Source organism: Anabrus simplex, chromosome 2 (genome assembly GCF_040414725.1).
Source record: "Anabrus simplex isolate iqAnaSimp1 chromosome 2, ASM4041472v1, whole genome shotgun sequence".
Taxonomy (NCBI): Eukaryota; Metazoa; Arthropoda; class Insecta; order Orthoptera; family Tettigoniidae; genus Anabrus; species Anabrus simplex.
The window spans coordinates 426,540,498-426,566,275 of NC_090266.1; the positions used below are offsets into that span (position 1 = coordinate 426,540,498).

Genomic DNA, 25,778 nt, shown 5'->3' on the forward strand with positions numbered 1-25,778 from the left:
GTACTGTATTTCTACACCTTTGTCCCGTTTCTTGATAAGGAGCTAACAATAACCCTTATTTAAACTAAATATAAATGCAACCAATCCTATTTAATAAATTATAATGAAACACTGGCTGGAAACTTGGCATCTATACAATACGAAATGTTGCGCAAGCTTGTCCTTGCTGTAGAACCGATAAAGATCAATGTCGCCGCAAAACCGTTTTATACCCTTAGTAACCACAGCCAAAACTTAATTACTGCTAGAATGAATATTCCTAAACATCCTCTCTTTTTTTTTTGCCAGTGCCTTTACGTCGCACCGACACAGATAGCCTTATGGCGACGATGGGATAGGAAAGGCTTAGGAGTTGGAAGGAAGCGGCCGTGGCCTTAATTAAGGTACAGCCCCAGCATTTGCCTGGTGTGCAAATGGGAAACCACGGAAAACCACCTTCAGGGCTGCCGACAGTGGGATTCGAACCCACTATTTCCGGCATGCAAGGTCACAGCCGCGCGCCTCTAACCGCACGGTCAACTCGCCCGGTAACATTCTCGCTCTCTACACTTAGTGCAGTGAATTATTTTCCGGTCATGCTACTTCGCTGTGCAAAGGACACTGGAAGAAATATTAGGATTGAGCGTGCGGTTAGGGTAGAACCGGTATGAACTTGCAATCGGGACATAGTGGGTTCGAACGCCACTGTCGACAGTCCTGAAGATGGTTTTCCGTGGTTTCCCCATTTGTACACCAGGCAAATGCTGGGGCTGTAGCTTAATATTAAGGCCACGATCGCTTCCTTCCCAATCCTAGCCCTTTCCTATCCCATAGTCGCCATAAGCCTATCTGTGTCGGTGCCACATAAAGCACATTGTAAAAAAGCGATATGTATTGTTTTATCTATATTGCCTCTCGTAAAATGTATACAAATGTCTATTTTAAAGTAATTTTGTACTGTATATACTAACCTCTGCCCAAAAGTTTCTACTGTACTTTACCGCTTTTAAGTTACAGCAAAAATGCGTCCGATACAAAATAATCTGTGTGATATGCCTTACCATCGGAAAAAAGCAACTTTCTACATACATCTCGCAATTTTTTTGCTATCTCGCATGGAGCACAGTATATTCCCTTCTGGTCCAATGGTACATTTGAAAGCAGTGAAATTCTTGAAGGGCTGGCGGGTTGCATAGGTCCATGTATGTCACGAAGAAAATGCAACTGACAAAGGAACTGGCTGAATAGCTTCAGTAAATATCTCCCTAAATTAGTAACAATGCCTGCCTAGAATGACCATACTTACAACCACGTTACAGTCCCTCAACGAAAATGCGAGAATCGTGTAGCGGAACACCTTGTCAATACACACTACCTTATCAATGCAAATGTGTCTATGAAGCATGGGATAAAATGTTCCACTCTCTGGTTAAAACAAACAACTCTTATGTGTTTCAGTGAATGTGAATGGGATATCATCACAAAAACACATCAGCGTCATTCACTGGACAGTTCACAATCGTTTCAGGAAAAGTGTGATATTTACAGGGAAGGGATGAATTATTTAGAGCAAGGCAAGCGTAATATTATTGTATGTATGTATGATAATCGAAAGATTCCAAATACATCCGTTCAACAAATCCATACACTCAATGACATGCACGCTTTTCTAAAATTTATGGTGGAATATTCATCTTTTACTTTATTACAATCCAGTATATAATCTGCTTGCCTCAAATTCACTTGAAATCCATCCCTTGAGTTCGATGTGACGTTTGGTCCCAGGTGGTGCCTCACAACGCGTGACTTCGCATTATACTAGCACAAAAAATACACAATTAGATGCATTCCGTCAGTTACTTTAGGCACATTTATGACAATTAATATCAACATGATTACCTCTGAAAACGTAAGATACACCTTTCTTTAATATCTTTGCCCCGTATTTTCAAGAACTCAACTGAATTTGTACACATCATGCTGGGAATGGAGCAAACTGGATTTAGTAAAAATAATTTACAAAACATTTGACTGATGTTTTCAAAAGACATTCAATTAACATGGATTTAAATAATGCCTACAATTCTCTTAATATTTCACAAACACAAGTTCTAATAATTTCGTTATTCCTTCAGAGGAAGTCAATTTCACACAGTTGCTAGTTCAACAAGCACGGTGGGTAGAAATTCGAAATAACTGGGAAAAATTTAAGTCATGGAGATAAGTTCCTCCGGAAATGTTGCAGTTTCTTCGGTTCAGCCTATCCACTATTAGCTGCAGTAAGAAAGTTTTCTGTTTAGAGGTCACCCTGACTTAAAAACACAAAATTCCCGAATTGTTCATTTGGACCCACAGAGCCAGCAATAACAACAATGATATTAAAAGAACCAAAGTGTACAGCAGCGTGTGGCGCTATTTCCCTGGTGGTCGAAGCGTGGAATTAGCATCTGAATCTTCTGGCATGGGGACTCCGAATCTCCGTAGATCCCTTAGTGGTGGGAAAGGTCGCCTGGGCCAGTACCGAGTAGATTTCAACATTTGCGCATCTCGTTGAAGTTGTTCAAGAATTTTCAAGTCTGGATACAGTCGTTGTTCAATCCATTCTGCAATCGTGAATTTATCGAACACGTCTTCAAGGGCATCACGGGCGCTTCTTACGAGTGCCGTCATGGTGTGATAAACTCGAGGATGGTCAGCCATAAGTTCGTCCATGCGTAACGGGCTGGAAAATTTGTGACGTACATTGTATTCTGTCAACCAACCTCTGCTATGCGTCACTGACTCAAGGAACTCCTTCACCTCCTGTTCTGCTGCGTGAAGGCGGTGAGTAAGTTTGAAGAAAGGAGCACCAGGAAAGAAACAACGACCGAATTTCTCCCACAGGTAAGGATCGCTATTGAGACTGACGATTGAGTCTACGTTGTTGTAACGAGTGTTAGGTGCCGTACGTGCACAGCCAAGACTGGAGTACAGTTTAGCGCGCAGACTCTGGTTGAAGTAGCCATTAGAAGTGGCAATGAGGTTTACTGCCAAAGACGGAACAGCAGCAGGAAGAAGCTCGCAGAGGACGGCAAAATGGTCATACCTGCAATAAAAGGAAACAGAGTGTGAAATACAGGTAAGAAATGAATTATAAGAGGCTTCGCTCGACATTAGGTGGCCAAAAAGTTAGACACTTTCATAAATAAATACACTTGTTGAAACTACTCTCAGTTAAGATAATCACTTGAGCTTTCCAGTCTGGTCAGCTCGTAACATATTTTCAGATTACGTTACGTGAGTGATCGATTTAAAACAATCTAAAAAGCATTCGTTAGATGGAAATGGATGATAAAATTAATAACCTCGATAGCTTAAGTACTACTGGAGTTGGTGTCTGAGACATTTGGTCAGGGGTACAACTGGAGAGGAGGACCAGTACCTCGCCCAGGTTGCCTCACTTACTATGCTGAAAAGGGGCCTTGTGGGGAATGCGAGGATTGGAAGGAATAGACAAGGAGAGGGATGGAAGCGGCTGGTTGTGGCCTTAAGTTAGGTACCATCCCGACATTTACCTGAAGAAGTGGGAAACCACGGAGCACCACTTCCAGGATAGCTGAGGTGGGAATCGACCCCCCTCAACTCAATTAACTTCCCGAGGCTGAGGGGACCCCGTTCCAATCCTCGTAACACTTTACAAATTTCATGGCAGAGCCGGGAATCGAACCCGGTCCTCGGGGGGGGGGATGGCGGCAGCTAATCACACTAACCACTACACCACAGAGGCGGACATACCTGTGTGTCATCACTGTAAAATGATCCATAGACTTAGCAAAGGAAAAACTACCATGCACAATTCCGCGCCAAATGCTAAAGACCATGCTGCAAACATGTGATTTATTGTGCCTTGAAGTAAAAAAAGGTACCCGTAATAGATCGAATTAGGTTATGACACGTGTTCTGTAATGTAAAGAAGTTAAATGAATACTGTAAAACATTACTGAAGACTCCGACACGGATATTAACTTTCGAGGCGAAACGGTTATACGTAAGTATTAAACCTCTAGCAGGTATCATGTATGTTGACTTCGAGGCCGAATCGGTTAAGGGGTGGTGCACAAGGTGTGTGAGTATCGACAGCGTAGTGGTTCGAATCCAGCATAGGCGAGTTTTTCAAACGACAGAGATGCTCCATCTGAGCGGGGAAGCAATAATAATCAATATTGTTTTTCCTGTTCGTTTTAACCCACAATTGGTCGCTAGATGTATTGCAAGACGAGTGGTCACACGTGAGACTTTCTCTCACATTAAACTACATTTAAAATAAATACATCTTCCGCAATTTTGGGAAGCGTAACGGTGAAACGGTCCGCCTCTGTGGTGTAGTGGTTAGTGTGATTAGCTGCCACCCCCGGAAGCCCGGGTTCGATTCCCGGCTCCGCCACGAAATTTGAAAAGTGGTACGAGGGCTGGAACGGGGTCCACTCAGCCTCGGGAGATCAACTGAGTAGAGGTGGGTTCGATTCCCACCTCAGCCATCCTGGAAGTGGTTTTTCGTGGTTTCCCACTTCTCCTCTAGGCAAATGCCGGGATGGTACCTAACTTAAGGCTACGCCTACTTCCTTCCCGCTTCCCTGTCTATCCATTCCAATCCTCCCCACCACCGCAAGGCCCCTGTTCAGCATAGCAGGTGAGGCCGCCTGGGCGAGGTACTGGTCATCCTCCCCAGTTTTATCCCCCGACCCAATGTCTCACACTTCAGGACACTGCCCTTGAGGCGGTATAGGTGGGATTTCTTGCTGAGTCCGAGGGAAAAACCAACCCTGGAGGGTAAAGGGATTAAGAAAGAAAGAATTAAATGATTAGCCGTATATTAGAGAAACAAATTACTAGTCAACGGAAATTAGTCATTAGTTCAGTCACATGTCAGTACGTAATATTCGCAAGAGTGCCAGGCTGAATGGCTCAGGCGGTTAAGGCGCTGGCTCTCTGAGTCCAAGTTGGCAGGTTCGATCCTGGCTCAGTCCGGTGATATTTGAAGGTGCTGAGAAACGTCAGTCGTCGATTTACTGGCATGTAAAAGAACTCCTGTGGGACAAAATTCCGGCGCCTCCACATCTGCGAAAACCGTAAAATTTAGTTATTGGGGCGTAAAAGCAATAACATTGTTATTAACATAGAACTTTCTGACAGACGCAATACGAATGCAAGAATAAAGTACAATAGGTCTTCTCTCTAGCATTTGAGTTAGCTGGAGTTTGTAATAGCGCTTGTTATCCAGCATTCTTCCTCGACTCATTTTTTTGAAGACTCATTTATCAGTAGCTGCAAATAGAGAACGCTTCGCGCGCGACTTCAGTCAAATACTAATGCCTACAACCAACTACAACAGGATAAGGTTTCCCTCTCGACTTCAACATAACACCAACGCCACTGGTTGCGCGAGGAGAGAACCTCTTACTCAGGGCACACGAACGCATAGGGATCATTATTCCGACTAGAGGAGGGGATGCTTACCATTCAAATTTGGATCGCCTTACTCACGACAGCTATCAACTCAGCTAGAAGAGGGAACAGTCACCTCCCTTGTATCATCACTGAGAAGTAAACTCACAGTATAAGAAAGTGAGAGAAAATCTCATATAACGACCAACCGCGGGTTAAGGGATGCGCTCTGATTTGACGTCTTTCCCTTAAGGGTGGGTGGGGGAAAGATTGGGAAGGAAATCGGCCTTGGTCTTTTACTAAGGTACCGTCCCGGCATTTGCCTGGTGGTGAAAATGGGAAACCGAGGAAAACCATTTTCAGGACGGGCCTCATGGGATTCGAATCCACAACCTTCCGACTCCAACGCACACAAATAATAATCCACACATACCAGGTCATATCACAGCACTTATTCATTTCCTCACGATGTATTGCTATGAAGAGTACGTTGAGTTGTTGTTAATATTTATGGAGAAAGTACGGTCGAATGTATATGTATACCACGTCCTCCGTAATGGTAACATACAAAAATGAACACTGGAAAGCATTAATGGAGACTTTGACACGGATATTAACTTTCGATGTCGAACGGCCATTCTAAAGTAATATCCTTCAGCGAGCGTTTTGTATGTTGTATACTCATGTTCATAAAAAACAGAACACCTTGAAATACTAGACATAGAAAGTTCATATTCATAGGACATGTTCATTAGTATGTTCTGCATAAAAGATTGGCATTTCAGTCACCTAGGTTCAGCATGTGTCTTGTTGCCTAGTAGGCACTGGGTCCTCCATGGGCACTGATAGCTTGTTCCATGCGTGATGGCATCGACGCGTATAAGGCGCGAATGGCGTCCTGGGGTATAGCCATCTGTGCGCATTCACCTGGTTCCACAGTTCATCTTTGGTGGTTGGCATTGGGTCACAGCGCCGCACACATCCTTTCACCATATCCCACACAGTTTCGATCAGCGACAAGTCCGGTGATCGGGCTGGCCAGGGCAACAGTCTGACATCCTACGACAACAAGAAGGCACGTGTTCGCACAGCAACATGTGGTCGCACATTGTCCTGCTGAAATATGGCGTCTGGAGTGTCGTGCAGAAAAGGTATGGCTACGGGTCGCAGGATGTCATTCACGTAGGTCAATCTGGTCACTGTGCCCTGGACACGTACCAACTGTGATTTGCGGTTGTACCCAATAGCACCCCTCACCATAAGGCCTTGAGGTGGCACTGTATATCTTGTGCGAATGCAGTCAATGTTATACCTCTCCCCATGTCTGCGGCGAACCAAAATGCGGCCATCATTTTCAAACAAATAGAACCTGGATTCGTTCGAAAACACTATCTGCTGCCATTCCTCTCCCCAGTGACGTCGTTCCAAGAACCATTGCAGTCTTGCATGTTTATGCACATTAGGTAAAGGTAGGCGGAGAAATAGATGACGCGCCGGTAACCCAGACCGCAATAAACGACGACGGACTGTCACTCCTGGTAGTGTACGATGTGTTACAATGTTCCACCGTTGAGCCAGAGCCGAGGAGGACGCAGATCTGTCTTGCAATGCCATTCGGATGAGGTGTCGATCTTCTCGCGGGGGTGGTCTGAGTGGCGCGACCAGACCCATCTGGTCGTGTTCTACGGCCTTATGTGAACCATTTTGTTCACACCCACTGCACTGCCGACACACTTCGTCCTACACGAGTAGCAATTTCACGGATGGATGCATCACGTTCTCTCATGCCAATAATGCGCCCTTTGAGAGTCATTTGACGGTATGGTTCTCGTATACGTCTGTGAGGCATCCTGCACGTCTGCTTAAGTCACACTGATCCATTATCTTCGGTTTATAACGATAACGAGAGCCGCAGGCACATTTTACCAGTCGGCGGTGGTGTGTCGATATATCGACGTTGACCTTTAACCTGAGGGCCGACATGGTTACAATGCTAATCATTTCTTCACAACATACTAATGCACATGTTCTGTGAATATGAACCCCTTCTCTCTAGTCTTTCAAGGTTTTCTGGTTTTTATGAACATGAGTGTATTTGTGGCTGAGTCGGTTAAGGACCGGTGACACAAGGTGTTTGAATACTAATAATGCAGTGGTTCGATTCCAAACTTATGCTTTTTTAATTTTCGACCGACTGATCTTGCCCCATTTTTTTGCTGGTTGCTTTACGTCGCACCGACACAAATAGGTCTTATGGCGACGATGGGACAGGAAAGGGCTAGGAGTGGGAAGGAAGCGCCCGTGGCCTTAATGAAGGTACAGCCCCAGCATTTGCCTGGTATGAAAATGGGAAACCACGGAAAAACATTTTCAGGGCTACCGACAGTGGGGTTCGAACCTACTATCTCCCGAATACTGGGTACTGACCGCATTTAAGCGACTGCAGCTATCGAGCTCAGTTGCCCCATTTTAACGGACACACAATGTTTACGCACACTTACCAGGTTACATCATAGCACGTATTCATTCACTCACGATGTATTCCAGTGACGAGTAGATTGATATGTTTCTCATTTATGGGGAAACAAGACAGAACGCAATCCAGTCGCAACGTCTCTATCGCGAGCGTTTTCCTGACAGAAGCCTACCGACTACCAATACATTCCGAAAGCTTGAACGAAGATTGCGATCAACTGGGACGCTTGGAAGGGCAACTTCTTCTAGAGATATTCCTATAACGTCTGGACCAAATGAAAAGGCCGTTTCGGACGCTGTCCTTAATAACCTACGTATATATTAGTACTCGGACACTTACACAACAGATCAACATTAGCCGGTCATCAATCATGCGCATACTGCATAACAATAAATTTCACCCATACCATCTGCAGTTACACCAGCCGTTCCACGGACGTGATTTCGACGCTAGAGTAATATTTTGTCGATGGACATTACGCAGGGTAACCAATAATGCAACCTTTCTTCAAGAGTCCTGTTTTCATACGATTCATTATTTCACAACAAATGCGTCGTGAATGGCCACAATATGCACTATTGGAGCACGGAGAATCCCCATTTGGTAAGACAGGGCCCATTTCAAGTGCAGTGGGAAGTAAATGTCTGGTGTGGGATCTTGGGTGACTACCTCGTCCGACCATATTTCTTGGACGGATATCTAATGGGAGCCTGCTGCCTTCAGTTTCTTCAAAATGAACTCTCACAGTTGCTGGAGAATGTACCACTGCGCGAGCGATTACGAATGTGGTTTCAACAGGACGGGGCTCCATCTCACGGATCATTAGTCGTCCGAAACCTTCTTCATGCTTCATATCCAAATAAATGGATAGGAAGGGGTGGACCCATTCACTGGCCCGCCAGATCACCCGATCTAACGCCACTTGACTTCTTTCTGGGGTTTCATTCAAAGCAGGTAGTGTATGAACAAGAGCCTGAAAGTAGTGATGGGCGAATGATACGGAAGTTCGAGCAGGCTCGAGTCGGCCCCATATGCTACGTAGGACCGATGCCGTATCGAACCTGTTCAACACCACACATCGACTAAGCGGAGCGCGGACGGACCATTCGTCGTATTAGATTACTACTAGGTACACTCAGTATATTTATGCGTGTGAGGTGGTGAACACAACGTTCTCAGTGAACGGAAAGAGCATTTGTTTAAGTCTTTCTGGCAGTACGAACAACAGATTGGTAATATTTATTTCGTTGAAATGTCGTATGGCTTTTAGTGCCGGGATATCCTAGGACGGGTTCGGCTCGCCAGGTGCAGGTCTTTCCATTTGACTCCCGTAGGCGACCTGCGCGTCGTGATGAGGATGAAATGATGATGAAGACAACACATACACCCAACCCCCGTGCCATTGGAATTAACCAATTAAGATTAAAATCCCCGACCCGGCCGGGAATCGAACCCTGGACCCTCTGAACCGAAGGCCAGTACGCTGACCGTTCAGCCAACGAGTCGGACTTTATTTCGATAATATGTACCTTTACATTTTATATTTTGTCCGCTCTTCAGAAATGCGTTTCTGTATAACTTTGTCGTGTTTTGCAGGCTTAATATTGTTAATCATTACTTTCAAGTACCGATAGTTAACATGTTTTTCGTATGCTACGAGTTACTATTTTCTCATTAATAAATAGTAATACATTATTATAACAGACGAATTTGTTATTACTTCAGACAGAGCAGACAATGGCAGGTAGGAAAAGGTCATGGTCTTAGGACTACTTTGAAGAGCTTCCAGACAAACGAGTAAAATGCACACGATGTGATAAATTATTAAAAACGGTAGTAAAAATACATCGACGATGATAGGACACTTAAAAACACATAATCATCGTCCTTCGTCGAATGACACCATTCCAAATGAGGGGGAGACACCTCCACATAAAACGACGTCGACATATGCAGGTAAAATATTCTTAATAGGCTCCGTTTTGTTTTTCATGAATAACACAGTTGACGGCCGCTCGCAAGACTGGTGAAAGGCTCAGAATGTCCGCTTGGACAGGGTCTACATAGTTACTCTACTGTTGAGGTATACAGTTTATACGGATCTTACGTGCGTAAGCATTACGTTATGAAACCATCAATTTATTCATTGACTGGCAATTAGTCCGCCTCTGTGGTGTAGTGGTTAGTGTGATTAGCTGCCACCCCCGGAGGTCCGGGTTCGATTCCCGGCTCTGCCATGAAATTTGAAAAGTGGTAGCCTACGAGGGCTGGAACGGGGTCCACTGAGCCTCTGGAGGTCAACTGAGTAGAGGTGGGTTCGATTCCCACCTCAGTCATTCTCGAAGTGGTTTTCCGTGGTTTCCCACTTCTCCTCCAGGCTATTGCCGGGATGGTACCTAACTTATGGGCACGGCCGCTTCATTCCCTCTTCCTTGTCTATCCCTTCCAATCTTCCAATCCTCCCGCAGGACCCCTGTTCAGCATACCAGGAGAGGCCGCCTGGGCAAGGTACTGGTCATACTCCCCAGTTGTATCCTCCGACCGAGAGCCTGAAGCTCCAGGACACTGCCCTTGAGGCGGTGGAGGTGGGATCCCTCGCTGAGCTAGAGGGAAAAACCGACCCTGGAGGGAAAACAGATGAAGAAGAAGAAGAGACGGTCAATTAAAGAAAACGATGCCGAAAACCGAAAAAGTAGCTAGTGGGTCGTAAAGCCAATAACGAACAATGGAGTTCTTTACTTCTATGGTCATGACCCCAAACAGGAAATAAACACCCCTTATATCCTCGCTTTAAGGCGCTGGGGATATCGGGCTGGAGAAACATAAGGGCCAAGAAAGAATAATCTTTTTTTTTTGCTAATTGCTTTACGTCGCACCGACACAGATAGGTCTTATGGCGACGATGGGACAGGGACGGGCTAGGAGTTGGAAGGAAGCGGCCGTAGCCTTAATTTAGGTACAGCCCCAGCATTTGCCTGGTGTGAAAATGGGAAACCACGGAAAACCATTTTCAGGGCTGCCGACTGTAGGGTTCGCACCTACTATCTCCCGAATACTGGATACTGGCCGCACTTAAGCGACTGCAGCTATCGAGCTCGGTGAATAATCATTTTGTTGGCTTTACGTCCCACTAACAACTTTTACGGTTTTCGGAGACGCCAAGGTGCCGGAAATTAGTCCCGCAGGAGTTCTTTCGCGTGCCATTAAATCTATCGACACGAGGCTGACGTATTTGAGCTAGTGATAGCCAAACGATACCCGTGTTCGAGCGGGATCGAGCCGACCCGATACGTGCCGAGGTTCGAGACCGTTGAAGGAAGCTCGAGCAGTCACGTGACCGAAGGCGGAGTCTGACTCGGGCTACAGCTAGTGATGGGCAAACGATACCCGTGTACGTGCGGGATCGAGCCGACCCGATACGTGCCGAGGTTCAAGCCTGTTCGAAGAAAGCTCGAACAGTAACGTGACTTTAAAACGTCGTGCTGAAATCTGCATAAACCAAGGTGGTCGACATTTCGAAAACTTATTACACTGGATATGCAGGGTACCCTACTTCCTACCCACAGACCATCATGTCGTAGTCCAACCTGGCTACGTAACATCGGATAAAAACGGTCCTTTTCAGGACCAAATAGATGCGTGATTTAGCCACCTTAACTACCGCGAGCCGTGGTGCAGAGCAAGCACGTGGTAGTCCTTACAGACACTTCCTGCCCAAACGTAAGATAGCGTTATTCGCACCTGTGATCGTTTAACACATTCATTATAGTTTGCATAATAGAAATAACACTACCGCTAATGATTTCTACCACAATCGCGAGCATTGTATAAACGGCATAGTGGTACTAAGGCCATAAAAGAGCAGGTACTAATGTTTTTCGGATTACTATGATGTAGGCGTTAGTTGGGTTACCTTCTTCTTAATCTGTTTACCCTCCAAGGTCGGTTTTTCCTTCGGACTCAGCGAGGGATCCCACCTCTAACGCCAAAAGAGCAGTGTCCTGGAGCTTCAGACTTTTGGGTCGGGGGATGAAACTGGGGAGAATGACCAGTACCTCGCCCAGGTGGCCTCACCTGCTATGCTGAAGAGGGGCCTTGTGGAAGGATGGGAAGATTGGATGGGACAGGCAAGGAAAATGGAAGGAAGCGGCCGTGGCCTTAAGTTAGGTACCATCCCGGCATTTGCCTGGAGGAGAAGTGGGAAACCACGGAAAACCACTTCGAGGATGGCTGAGGTGGGAATCGAAACCACCTCTACTCATTGACCTCCCGAGACTGAGTGGACCCAGTTCCAGCCCTCGAACCACTTTTCAAATTTCGTGGCAGAGCCGGGAACCGAACCCGGACCTCAGTGGGTGGCAGCTAATCACGCTAACCACTATACCACAGAGGCGAACTAGGTTACCTACCACCAAAAAAATAAGGGGCTGGTGACCCACCCGGTGTATCCCAACCAAGCTTACATTGTACATAATCATGTCAAACTTGTAAATTGTGCACGGTATATTATATAGTGTCAACATGAAAAAAGGATGCAAGAAACATTCAAAATTGTTAAAAAACAACAAAAAAGAATTTCTTACATATAAAATTTTGTGTAATCTTCTTGTTGTTTCAGGTATTCCTAATGCAAATAGGTATGTACAAAGGAACACAATTATAACGACGCTTACCTAAAGCCTAAAAAAATAATTGACGAAGCTTATTTACAGCTGATTTTAAACACGCCAAAATGATTTTAATGCAATCATAGTGCCAGTCCAAAGCCTGGATAAAGTGTGATACTAATCAGCATTTTGAAACATATAATTTACTGTCGACCAAATTATTGTATGTATTCGAGTTTGGAGGTTTTGACCCCTTGTGGTGGGGGACGCAGACGAAGAATAAATCCACGGTATCCCCTGCCTGTCATAAGAGGTGACTAAATTGATCCCCGGGGGCTCACAATTTGGAAGCGTATGTTGGCAGGATCGAACATGCCAAGTTGGGGCCAGAAGACCAGCGCCTCAACCGCACCACTGAGCCACTGAGTCCGGCATTTCTAATTCTTTCCCATCCCATTTTCTCCAAAAAATATGTTAAAGAGGAAATTAACACGTTGAGGACAACCTTTGAGAGCAACGGTTACAGCAAAGCTTTGATCTCAAGGGTTCTGAAATCGACACATAATAGGACGTATGCTAAGGAAAAAGATGTAAAAGGAACTGCTTACCTACCTTACATATCACGACGTATCTTATTGCTAAAATCTTACGTAGGTACCATGTACGAACTGTTTTTTGGAACATCAATTAAGATTAGGCAACTCCTGCGACCAACTAAGGATAGTTTGCCTAAATTGCAACAACCTGGTATCTACAGAGTTCCCTGCACTTGTGGCAAGGTTTATATTGGGCAGACTTCGAGAACGGTGTGTACTCGCATCAAAGAACATACCAGATGTATCAGACTCAACCAACCTGATAAATCAGCTGTTGCTGATCATGCCTTAACACCTGGCCATGATACCTTGTTCCAAGAAGTGGATGTTCTTCCCCGTATAAAGCAATAAAGCCCAAGAATTATCAGATAGGCGGTTGAAATACGTAAACACCCAAATAATTTCAACCGCGATACAGGTTACAACCTCAGTGAATCATGGCTACCTATTATCAGAGCCATTAGAGAGTAATGCTTTGCTGTCGCCATTCGTTGTCTCTAGCATGGGGCTAAAATGGCGTCCCTTTTACATCTTAGGGCACCATTTCAAGTTACTTGTTCCTTTCTCCTATCAACCATTAATTCGTCGTATCATCTATTTCTCTGTTGTCTCCTGACGAAGAAAGGCAAGGTTCCTTTCGAAACGCGTTGAGTGTGTTTACAATTAATTAAGCCCAAAATATACCTCAATGAATAAATAAATACATTTTAATAAATTATCGATGACCGGGCGAGTTGGCCGTGCTCGTAGAGGCACGCGGCTATGAGCTTGCATCCGGGAGATAGTAGGTTCGAATCCCACTGTCGGCAACCCTGAAAATGGTTTTCCGTGGTTTCCCATTTTCACACCAGGCAAATGCTGGGGCTGTACCTTAATTAAGGCCACGGCCGCTTCCTTCCAACTCCTAGGCCTATCCTATCCCATCGTCGCCATAAGACCTATCTGTGTCGGTGCGACGTAAAGCCCTTAGCAAAAAAAAATTATCGATGGATTAACTGTTGTTTTTCTAAAAATGAAGAACTGGTGTGGAATAAAACAGTGTATTTTACCCTGGCCCACCTTTAACAATTATTCCACGATAAATCAAAGCAAGTTATTTTTTGAATTAGCCTCTGATGTTTGTATATAAAAATACACTTTGTGTTGTATTACAGTTTAAATATCAAATATACCAGCTTGTATATCTGCGGGAATGTTTATATCGTGGTAGCCACGGGACCTATTCGTGATGTTGGTGATTACTGTTCTTGTGAGAAAGTAGAACGGTGGCACCATTCTCCCTTAAAACTAACCAGAAAAAAAGTCGAATAGATCCGACTCTCTTTTAGAGAAAAAGAAGGGATAAGCCACGAAGGGCGTGAAAATGTAAGACTGCCTGGGCTTGGCAAACATCGTACCGTTGGGATCGGAAGAGAACAAGAGTTGACCAAGAGAGGCCGGATAGGAAATCGAATAGAATATATTTATTTATCATCTACAGAATTGTATTTTACCAAAAACATAACGCGAATTGTTCTTCTCCTTTAGACACACCCAGCTGACACTTTCATGTTGACCTTCCCTGTACTTTCCGTAACGTACATATAACCATTTCTTGCCTTGTTAGTAACTGTCAAATCCATTACAGCACACAACAGTAAATAAGTACACCAGGACGTTTCGATATAGAATTGTGTTTGTGTCTGAATAACGCCCGCGAGAGGAAAATGTTGATCTGCAAGGAGCGAGCAGGAGATCAGCCAGGTTAGCGGGGAATCCCGAGATTAAACTAATGAAACCCACCCCCTGCTGCAATGACCGCAAATGTCCTGTGGCAACAGGGGGAATGTCGGTGACTGGGCACAAGTTTATCTCGTTGACCGCAAATGTCCGTGATTTTGTGAAGACTGCAAATGTCCGTGACCGCAAATGTCCGGACACCTTCAAAATGACCACCTCCTTCGTTAATACCTATCTGAGTACGGTAGAGGTGAGTCATTCTTGCTTGCTGCAGCGTATGTGGTCGAACCTGCCTGCACCTTGTAGTAAAGATTACTACGTGCTGTTTCATGTGCCCTACGTATGAAGTCCCGTCATTCTTCGAGTTGAACGTGCGCAGTTGTTTGGTTGATTGGGTGTGATATAATGCTGACAGTAAGTGCAGTGCGCTTCATTCGTTTTAGCCGTTTACCACATAAAAGTCGCATGTTATTATTCCTTTCTGATGTATGCTTTCTTTCTAAAGGTGAAAAGTGACTATTGTGACTTAAGGAAGTTCAACCTTAATAAGTTATACCTAAACTACGAATGCCTTAAGAGTATAAAAATAAAAATGAAAAGCTTGTAGCTAGATTCGAACTCTGAATCCGTCGGAAAAATCAAATGCTGGCTACGATTAGTATTACGTACCCACTCCACGCGACGAAGAATAGGTCTCCTATCTCTGTACTGATGGAATAATCTACTATCGCGTCGAAACTGATCATGTATGTTACAAGTTCTGAACTAGCGCAGGTAGGATTAACTTGCTGCAAACACCACAGCGTACTAAAGAATCATGTGTCTCTTATCCCAGACAGTTGCAACCTTTCCCTACGAGTAGAGTATGTACCTATTCTTTCTTAATCTGCTTACTCTCCAGGGTTGGCTTTTCCCTCGGACTCAGCGAGGGATCCCACCTCTACCGCCTAAAGGGCAGTGTCCTCGAGCATAAGACATTGGGTCGGGGGATACAACTGGGGACGATGACCAGTACCTCGCCCAGGTGGCCTCACCTGCTGTCCTGAACAGGGACCTTGGTGGGGGATGGGAAGATTGGAAGGGATAGACAAGGAAAAGGGAAGGAAGCGGCCATGGCCTTAAGTTAGGTACCATCCCGGCATTTGCCTGGAGGAGAAGTAGGAAACCACGGAAAACCACTTCCAGGATGGCTGAGGTGGGAATCGAATCCACCTCTACTCAGCTGACCGCCCGAGGCTGAGTGGACCCCGTTCCAGCCCTCGTACCACTTTCCAAATTTCGTGGCAGAGCCGGTAATCGAACCCGAGGCCCCGGGGGTGGCAGCTAATCACACTAACCACTACACCACAGACGCATGTACCTATTACTTGGTTAAATAAGTCCAGCATTATGCTTCAGGTAGTATTCGCAAGGAACATAAATGGAAAATTGAAATATACACTCGAGTATATAATTGGTACATTATTTTATTTATTTTTGAGGAAGGTAAGGATCCCTTTCACCGGCCGGGCCACGCCTACTTCAGATATTATCAGGACAACGATTCTATGAATAAGGTACACATAGCGACGTACTTATAGATTGGCTTTTGCATAACTGTCCGAAAGTTATAGAAACCCCATCCCAATCCCCAGACCTCAACCCGTGGCGATAATTATTATGTCTTTTTACTATTATAACTTCCTCAGAAGACTTCAGAAAAGTCAAGTCTTCGTAAAGGTTGCCTAGAAGAGTACGAAATGAAAATTTAATATGGCATGACTCGATATATCTTTATATAATAAAAGAACATGTCGTGACTGACTGACTGACTGACTCATCATCGCCAAGCCAAAACTACTGGACAGAAAGAAATGAAATTTTGAAGATGCATTCATATTACAATGTAGGTGCTCGCTAACGGAGATTTTTGGACATTCTATCGCTAAGGGGGTGAACACGGGGGGTGAAATTTTAAAATGAGTGTGTAAAAATTGGTATTTAAAATATTCTTTAAAAATAAAGAAATACGTATTATTTTTGTTTTGGAAAATCCCAATAGGAGGGGTGAAAAAGGTGTTGAATGCCTTTAATGAGGATACTTATATCTCAGAAACTGAAGATATTACAGACCTGAAAATTGGTATTTTGGATCTCCTTTGAAAATAAAGAAACACGTATTTTTTGTTTTCGGAAAATCCAATTAATGCTGGTTAAACAGGAGTGACAAATTGGGGTGAATTTTTAGAAAGACGATATCTACAGTATATCTCAGAAACGTAAAATGTTGCAGAAGTAAAAATTTGTTTTTGGAATCTCACGTAAAGGTAAAGAAACATAGGTGATTTGTTTTTGGAAACTCCACTTAAGGGGAACTAAAAAGGGCGTGAAATTTTATAATGAGCATTTCTACAGTATATCTCAAACACTTAACATGTTACTGGAGTGAAAAATAGTATAGTAGGGGTTGAAAATAAAGAAATAAGGAGTTGAAATATGTTTATGAGATACTTTATCTTAAAAACTGAAGCTGTTACAGACGTGGAAGTTGGTATTCTGAATTTCCTTTCAAAATAAAGAAACGCGTATTTTTTGTTTTCGGAAAGTCCACTTAAGGAGAGTGAATGGTGGAAAGAAGTGGAGAAGAAGAAGTTGAATTATTCTTACGAGTATACATTTATAAAATATCTGAAGGTGTTACAGACGTACAGGCATTAAAACTGGAGTGTAGAATCTCCTTTAAAAATAATGAAACACGTTCTTTTTCTTTTCGGAAAATCCAGTTAAGGGGATGAAAAAATTGGAAAAGCGGGTGAATTTTTAAAATGTGCCGCTATAGCTACATTATATGTCAAAAACTTAAAATGTTAGAGACAAGAAATTTGGTATTTGGAAAGTCCTTTAAAAAATACCTCTTAGTTTTGTTTTTGTTTTCGGAGAAGGCACTTAACAGGGGGTGAAAAGAAGTTAAAAGTAGTTTAATTATTTTTGTGAGGATATTTATATCTTAGAAACTGAAGATGTTACAGACGTGAAAATTGGTATTTGGAATCTCCTTTAAAAATAAAGAAACATGTATTTTTGTTTTCGGAAAATTCACTTAGATGGGGGTGAGTGTGAGGGTAGAACTGATGAAGGGGTTGAATTATTTTTATGGGGATACTTATGTATATCTCCAGAACTGAAGGTGTTACAGAGGTGGGAATAGGTATTTGGTATCTCCTTTAAAATAAAGAATCATACATTTATTTTTCGACCTGAGAGAAGGCTGTTTCTCCCATGTACAGTTCTGTCTCAAGGTCGTCTTTGCCCCAAAAGGTAACACCACAAACATGGTTAACTAATAATTTCTTGGGTAAATGAAACTCAATTTTTGGATGAGTTTTTATAATTTAGGATTGTTCAGATAATGTCTTAGTACAATACCGAGGAACGATTACTTTGATCAAATTACGAATTACACGCGAGCGAAGCCGCGGGTAATTGCTAGTCTATATAAAAATAACTTGTATTGACTGACTGACTGACTGACTGACTGACTGACTGACTGACTGACTGACTGACTGACTGACTGACAGATTCATCATCGCCGAGCCAAAATTACAGGACATAAAGAAATGAAATTTTGGGGATACATTCATATTAACATGTAGGTGCTCGCTAAGGGAGGATTTTTGGATATTCCGTCGCTAAGGGGATGAAAATGGGGGGTTGAATTTTAAAATCAGGGTATCTATATCTCAAAAACTTACACGTTTACAAACGTTAAAATTGGTATTTGGAAACCCCTTTAAAAATAAAGAAACACATAGTTTTTTGTTTTCGGAAAATCTCATTAGGGGGGATGAAAAAGGGGGAGAGGGGGTTGATCACCTATTATGAGGAGACATATCTCAAATACGAAAGGTGTTACAGACATGAAAATTGGTATTTGGAATCTCCTTTGAAAATAAAGAAACACGTATTTTTGTGTTTTTGGATAATCCAATGAATAGGGAGTGAACAAGAGTGACAAACGGGGTGAAATTTAAAAGAAGACTATATCTGCAAATTATCTCAGACACGTAACCTATTACAGATCTGAAAACTGGTATTTGGAATTTCCTGTAAAATTAAAGAAACATAGATAATTTTTTCGGAAAATTCACTTAAGGGGAAGTGAAAAAAGGGGGTGAATTTTGAAAATTAGCCTATCTACTGTATATCTCGAAAACTTCACATGTTGCAGACGTGAAACTTGGTATTTGGAATCTCCTTTAAAAATAAGGAAACACGTATACTTTGGTTTTCGGAAAAAAATCTTAACGGGTGTGGGGTGAAAGAATTGAAAAATTAGTTCAATTATTTGTATGAGAATGTATGTATATATACCAAAAATCTAGGGATGTTATAAACGTGAAAACTGGTATTTGAAATCTCCTTTAGAATAAAAGAACACGCATTTGGTGGTGGTGGTGGGGGGGAATCAACTTGGTAGGGAAGGGGATGAAAACGGAGATGAATTCTTTTTACAAGGATACATATATCTCAAAAACTGAAGATGTTACAGTCGTGAGAATTGGTATATGGAAGTTCTTTTAAAGAAACTGGTACTGTTTATTTTTGGAAAATTCACTTGAGTGGGGAGTGTGAAAGGAAGTGAAAAAATTGAATTCTTTTTCTGGAAAGTTATACCTCAAAACTGAAGGTTACAGACGTGGAAATTGGTATTTGTAATCTCCTTTAAAAATAAAGAAATACGCATTTTTTGTGTGGGGGGATACCAATTTTACGGACGGAGTTGAATTATTTTCATGAGGATACTTATATCTCAAAAACTGAAATGTTACAGACATGAAAATTTATATTTGGAATTTTCTTTCAAAGTCAAGAAACACGTTATCTTTTGTCTTTGGAAATTCCACTTAAGGGGGTGAATTAATTGAATAATTAGTAGAATACTTTGTATGAGCATACTTATTTAAAAAATTGAAGATGTTACAGACGTGAAAATTAGTATTTGGAATCTTCTTTAAGAATAAAGAAACACGTATTTTGGGGGGTGGGAGAAATCAACTTAGGAGCGGGGGCGGCGAAAAAGGAATTTAATCCTTTTTATGATGATACCTATATCTCAAAACTGAAGATGTTACAGTCGTGGTAATGGGCATTTGGAAGCTCCTTTATAAATAAAGAAACAAGTCTTTTTGGTTTTCGGAAAATTCACTTAAGTGGGGAGGGTGAAAAGAAGTGAAAAATTTTAATTCAATTTATGGAGAAACTTATATCTAAAAAACTTAAGGTTACACACGTGAAAATTTGTATTTCGAATCACCTTAAAAAATAAGGAAACACGCATTTTTGAAGGGGGGAATCAACTTAACGGGCTGGGGTGAAAAAGTAGTTGAATTCTTTTTATGAGGACACTTACATCTCCGAAGCTGAAGATGTTAGAGGCATGAACATGTCTATTTGGAATCTTCTTTCAATGAAAAGAAACACGTGTTCTTTTATCTTCGGAAAGTCTACTTAAGGGGGGTGAATTCATTGGAAAATTAGTTGAATACTTTGTATGAGGATACTTACATCTCAAAAACTAAAGATGTTACGAACGTGAACATTGGTATTTGGAATCTCTTTTAAAAATAAAGAAACACGCACTTTTGGGGAGGGGTGAATCAACTTAACGGGTAGGAAGGGGGATGGAGGAGGAGTTGAATTACTTTTATGAGGATACTTATATCTCAAAAACTGAAGATGTTACAGACGTGAAAATTATTGGAATCTCCTTTAAAAAACAACACCACACATTTGTTTTTTTTTCTTAAAATTGACGAAGGGGCGTGGGGTTGAAAATAAAGAAGTAAGGAGTTGAAACATATTTATGAGGATACTTTATATTAAAAACTGAAGCTGTTAGAGACGTGAAAACTGGTATTTTGAATTTCCTTTCAAAATAAAGAAACATCTATTTTTTGTTTTCGGAAAGTGCTCTTAAGGCGGTAGAGGGGCGGAAAGGTCAAGAAGAAGAAGAGAAGTTGAATTATTCTTATGAGTATACGTTTATCTCAAAAACTGACGGTGTTACAGACGTACAGACATGAAAACTGGTATTTGGAATCTCCTTTAAATGTAATGAAACACGTATTTTTTGTTTACGAAGAATTTCTTGGGTAAATGAAACTCAATTTTTAGGTGAGTTTTTATACAATAGGAATTTTCTGATAATGGCTTAGTACAATGCCGAGGAACGATTACTTTGATCAAATTACGAAATGCACACGAGCGAAGCCGCGAGTAATTGCTTGTATATATATATATATATATATATACCAGGTGGCTCACGGACGCCGTACTTTCTACTTATAAATGTCCCGCATGCATAAGTGATGTGTGGGGTGTCTACCAACTGATTTTAACAGGGGAACTACTGCCAGCGGGCAGGTTACGTCAGAATATGAAGAGATAAGAAACAGATTTACACTCGCAGCATGTTACTCAGCGCTGCCGGTCGAATGCATCCCTTGCATTCGTAAACATCGTTTTCGACCGCATAGTTCTAGGCTGGTGTATGGTACAGCCGCACTATATTTGCTGTCTGCATATCGGCAATGGCTAGTGTGATCAGCAGCGGTGAATATATAGACATTATTTTAAGCTGGACAGCCTGCTCGGAATGCAACAGAAGCTCCAAACAGACGTACGCCTTCTACACACATATTTCGCCGAACAGTATTCGTTTTTGTTCCATGCAATCATCTTTTTTATCGAGTTGAATGTCTACACGTGTCTAAATTAATAAGTTATTAGATTTCATTTACTGCATCTTTGGCGTGTCTACAAACAGTAGCGCCGGTTAGGGGGTGGGGTGAGGAGAGACAGTGGTGGTGGTGGTGGTGGTGGTGGTGGTGGTGGTGGTGGTGGTGGTGGTGATAAACTCTCTTTCGTACTACCGTACTTATTTTCTAGTTGTTCGTCCGGTCATTCTGGAATAAGGGCATTATTTTCCTTCAGTCAAGTGTAAGAAACTTACTTTTAGCTGGGGACGTGATAGTCGAGTAGTATCGTCAATGGCTTCTCACTAAGGTAGTCGTGGTTTGAATCCCAGCCAACCCATATGAAGTTTTTTGAAATAGAAGTCGCCTCCGAGCTTTTTCACATTTCACATAAACTTGAGTCTATGTGGCTATAATCACGACATCAAAAGCCATGTAAAACTACAAGCTTACTTGTTAATACTCTGAGTTCTTGTAAAGGCATGCCTTCAACGTCGTCTTAAATCTGAATAGCAATGACAGATCGTTCCGAGTTTTACTCATGCATAGATATAATAACCTATATTTTATTCAAACTACCATAGAGCACCAGCAATACTGCTGCTTGGTTTAGTTTCCATGGCAAATAACCCGAGAGCAGCCATCTGTTACATTGAGAGGAAAAGAAGACAAAACGAATGTTTTCTCTCTATCTGCAATGTGTTCGCGGTAGACTTCGTGTCGCAGTCGAGCGCTTATTGCTATCGACAGTGCTACAGTCCATTAATTTCCCACTCTTTCTTGCCTTGTGGCATGTAGTCCAGATATTTGTCTCCTTCTCCTCAAAACGTTTTCACCAGCGTATTCTATTGACAATTATTTGAAATTTGAATCAGGTTATTATGGAGTTTCCGTAAAGAGACATGCCCGCGTCGTCATTTTTAGCAGGTTTTGGAGTAATATATTTAGTATGTCCTTTAAGAATAATAGATGGACATCGCACATTAGAAATTTCATTGACTTGTGTGATACTGTGCTACGTCAATCTCTCTCATCATCCCTGTCAGCCCTCTATTGGTCTACTCGAATTTTCTTACTTCCGTGAAGTGCTGGATAAATTTATAATAATAGAAGTATGATTTTTAGGTTCCACTAACATCTTTTACGGTTTTCGGGGACAATGAATTGCCGGAATCTTTCTCACGTGAGTTCTTTTACATATCAGTAAATCTACAGACACGATGCTGGGGTGTTCGAGCACTTTGAAATACCACCTGGCGGCGATTAGCGTAGGTCATCACTTTCATGTTCTCAATATGTTGTATTATCCTCCTTTTAAAAGACTCGATCTTGAATTTAGCTTTCGTTCTTGCGCAAGGTAGACGAACTCTCCGTACTGCATAAATCTGTTACTCTGGATGTTAGCTTGTGTTCATAATAATTTAACTGGAATGATTATAATGACAGCCGCGTTACCAGAGATCGACTGCGCTGCGTAGGCAGTTTGTGTTTGCTTTATATGTAGAAGATTGTAGTAAGGAACACCATTGCATTTGGTTGGATTTTAACATCGCTCAAATGCGAGAGGCCCATGTCAGTACATTTGAAAGTACGTTAAAAATATTTTTCACAACAAAAACTCGACGCTGCAACGTCTTCTAAAATGTACAGTGATTAAAATGGTAATTAGCATAACATTATTGTTATTATTATTATTGGTCTGGGAATATCGTGAAACGCAGAGGTGTAAGAAGGTGCCGGGGTGAATGGGCAGACAAGGAAATGATCAGAGCATAAGTTAAAGCACTAAATTTTGAAATTTTATTTCTTCCTTTATTTATTTTAAAATTTGATAGATAGAAGATTAGGTCTGTTAGACTTAAGATTTGGAACAAATAACAGTTAAATAGAAATGAGCTCGTCAGCTCTGAGAACAACAGCGGACTCTACGTCCAAAAATCGGGCACAAGAACTAGAGAGAATTATCAACACGATAATATCATGGGATGAGCATTATAGCTCTAAACCGGTACACTATTTTTTTTTTTTTTTTTTTTTTTTTGCAAGTTGCTTTACGTCGCACCGACACAGATAGGTCTTATGGCGACGATGGGACAGGAAAAGGCTAGGAATGGGGAGGAAGCGGCCGTGGCCTTAATTAAGGTACAGCCCCAACATTTGCCTGGTATGAAAATGCGAAACCACGGAAAACCATCTTCAGGGCTGCCGACAGTGGGGTTCGAACCCACTATCTCCCGAATACTGGATACTGGCCGCACTTAAGCGACTGCAACTATCGAGCTCGGTACACTATTTTATAAGAGCATGTTTGCTCCACTCACATATATCGTCTAGGAGTTTAAGCTCCTCTTAGAGGCACAAGTTTCTTACGAGGTGATGCCTGACAAACCTTACAGTCACTTCTGCTCAACAGTTTATTACACACTGGTTTATAGACAATTACAATTTAAACAGGGGCAATGAGTGCCCATTCTAAATGGCCTTAATGAAGGAAAGAAAGAAAGAAAGAAAGAAAGAAAGAAAGAAAGAAAGAAAGAAAGAAAGAGTTCAACATAATCGGCCATGAACAAAAGGCTAGGAGGCGAAACACTTGCACTCCTTTTAGAAAAAAAACTCTTAAAACCCTAAGTGGGCTTATGGCCCGAAGTTGCAGAGGCTAAGCCCATTTTACAGAGAGGTGACTAAACGAGAAATATTAAGTGCCAAAAATGTGTTAAGAATTTAGAGGTTTAGAAAATTTTGGTCACCCCATACCAAGTTACGGGGTTGCCTGGCCGAGGTGGTGAAGGCGTCCTCGGTTCGCCCGGAAGGACGTGGGTTCGAATCCCCGTCAGAAAGTCGTAAAATTTAAGAAATAATATTTCCACTTCCGGAGGTGCATATGGCCCTGAGGTTCACTCAGTCTACACCAAATATGAGTACCAGGTTAATTCCTGGGGGCAAAGGCGGCCGTGCGTAGAGCCAACCACTCTACCCCATCAAGTGCCGAGATTACGGATGGTGGAAGCCTTTACCTTCTGACCCTCCAAGGGCCTTCATGGCCTGTACGGAGAAGACTTTGCCATACCAAGCTGAATGGGAATCAACACAGGGTAATCACACTTTGTTCCCTTAGTTTACATGTTTCCCAGCCGGGATTTGAACGGCGTCCTGAGACTTGCTGAAAATCTACATTTAGACCGTTAAATTAGGACTTTCCATAAAATGACAGAAATTTAAAACCTTCACCTCAAGTTATCTGCCGGAGCTATCACATTTTTAAGAAAATTCTGCCATTACCTTGTTTCTCTGGGCCTTCCGAACGCCGACCTACGGCCCCTGGCTCCGAATAACACGCCGCTCTCACTGAACTCGAGCGATGAAGATGACAAGACGGCCTTCAAGCGCCCTGCTTTTATAGCATTTCGAGGGGAAGTTTCCAGAACTCTTTACAGATAGGCTGGATGCCTGTACACACCCCCAATTTTAATTGGCTAGAAAATATATTCCAAAATTCTTGATTCGTTAGTAACTAGAGAAGAAGGAAACAGTAGTAGTGTTGACAACTTTGATACCTGAACAAAATAATCATCGAAAACTAAGGTTAACCAACATTGGAAATTGAAATTTCGTTAATAATTAATCCCGCCAGATGGGTACACTTCAGCAGTTGCAACTCCAAGTATCTTGAGTTACATTAGTTCAAGTTCCATAACATAGATGGCCTTATAGAACGCGCGCAGTTTAACAGGACGGAGAAGGTGTACCCCCGGTAAAATTATTATTATTATTATTATTATTATTATTATTATTATTATTATTATTATTATTATTATTATTATTAGAGTGGCGTGAGCGAAAGGATATCAGTGAAAGCAAATTTGAGACATTCTACAGGTAAGCGCAGGTAAGCGAGTACAACTCTCGAAGTAATGGAAAATGATCATGAGCAACGTAGGGGAATGGATGGAATAAGTGGTTTGACTGTTTGCAGTAATGTCCATACTATGCACAAGAAATGAGCGAACTCCTGTACGAAACAAATAGTGTCATTATCTCGTCCATTATAGGGCTTTTCATAAAAGGAATATTTTTTGTTTTACTCCTTTATATGCATATGCCCAATAGCCTACTGCACTTGACCTGTAAACTTAATTCATTTATGTTAGGTACGAGTATAAGAGAAGAAGGACAATTTGTGGCGAAGCGTATCATTTAAACATTTTCTAAAAAGCATAGAAGTGCACTTTTTTACCGGGAAAGT

The 25,778-nt window shown here is 42.2% G+C and overlaps 1 protein-coding gene across 2 annotated transcripts in view; it reads right to left on the reverse strand.

Annotated features, from left to right (window-relative positions):
- Nucleotides 1-1,586: 1,586 nt before the first annotated feature.
- Nucleotides 1,587-25,778, reverse strand: part of LOC136864179 (hexosaminidase D) — a 650,818-nt gene continuing 626,626 nt past the window's right edge. Inside the window, exons 6-7 of one of the 2 annotated variants that reach the window (XR_010859282.2) lie at nt 1,879-3,064; nt 1,587-1,797 (exon numbers count right to left, since the gene is read on the reverse strand). Coding sequence is in view for 1 of the 2 variants with exons in the window: in XM_067140836.2 (XP_066996937.2) it covers nt 2,392-3,064 (673 nt within the window). In the remaining variant the exon portion in view is untranslated. Of the gene's footprint in view, nt 3,065-25,778 lie in introns of both variants that reach the window. The other variant, XM_067140836.2, reaches the window with a different exon arrangement.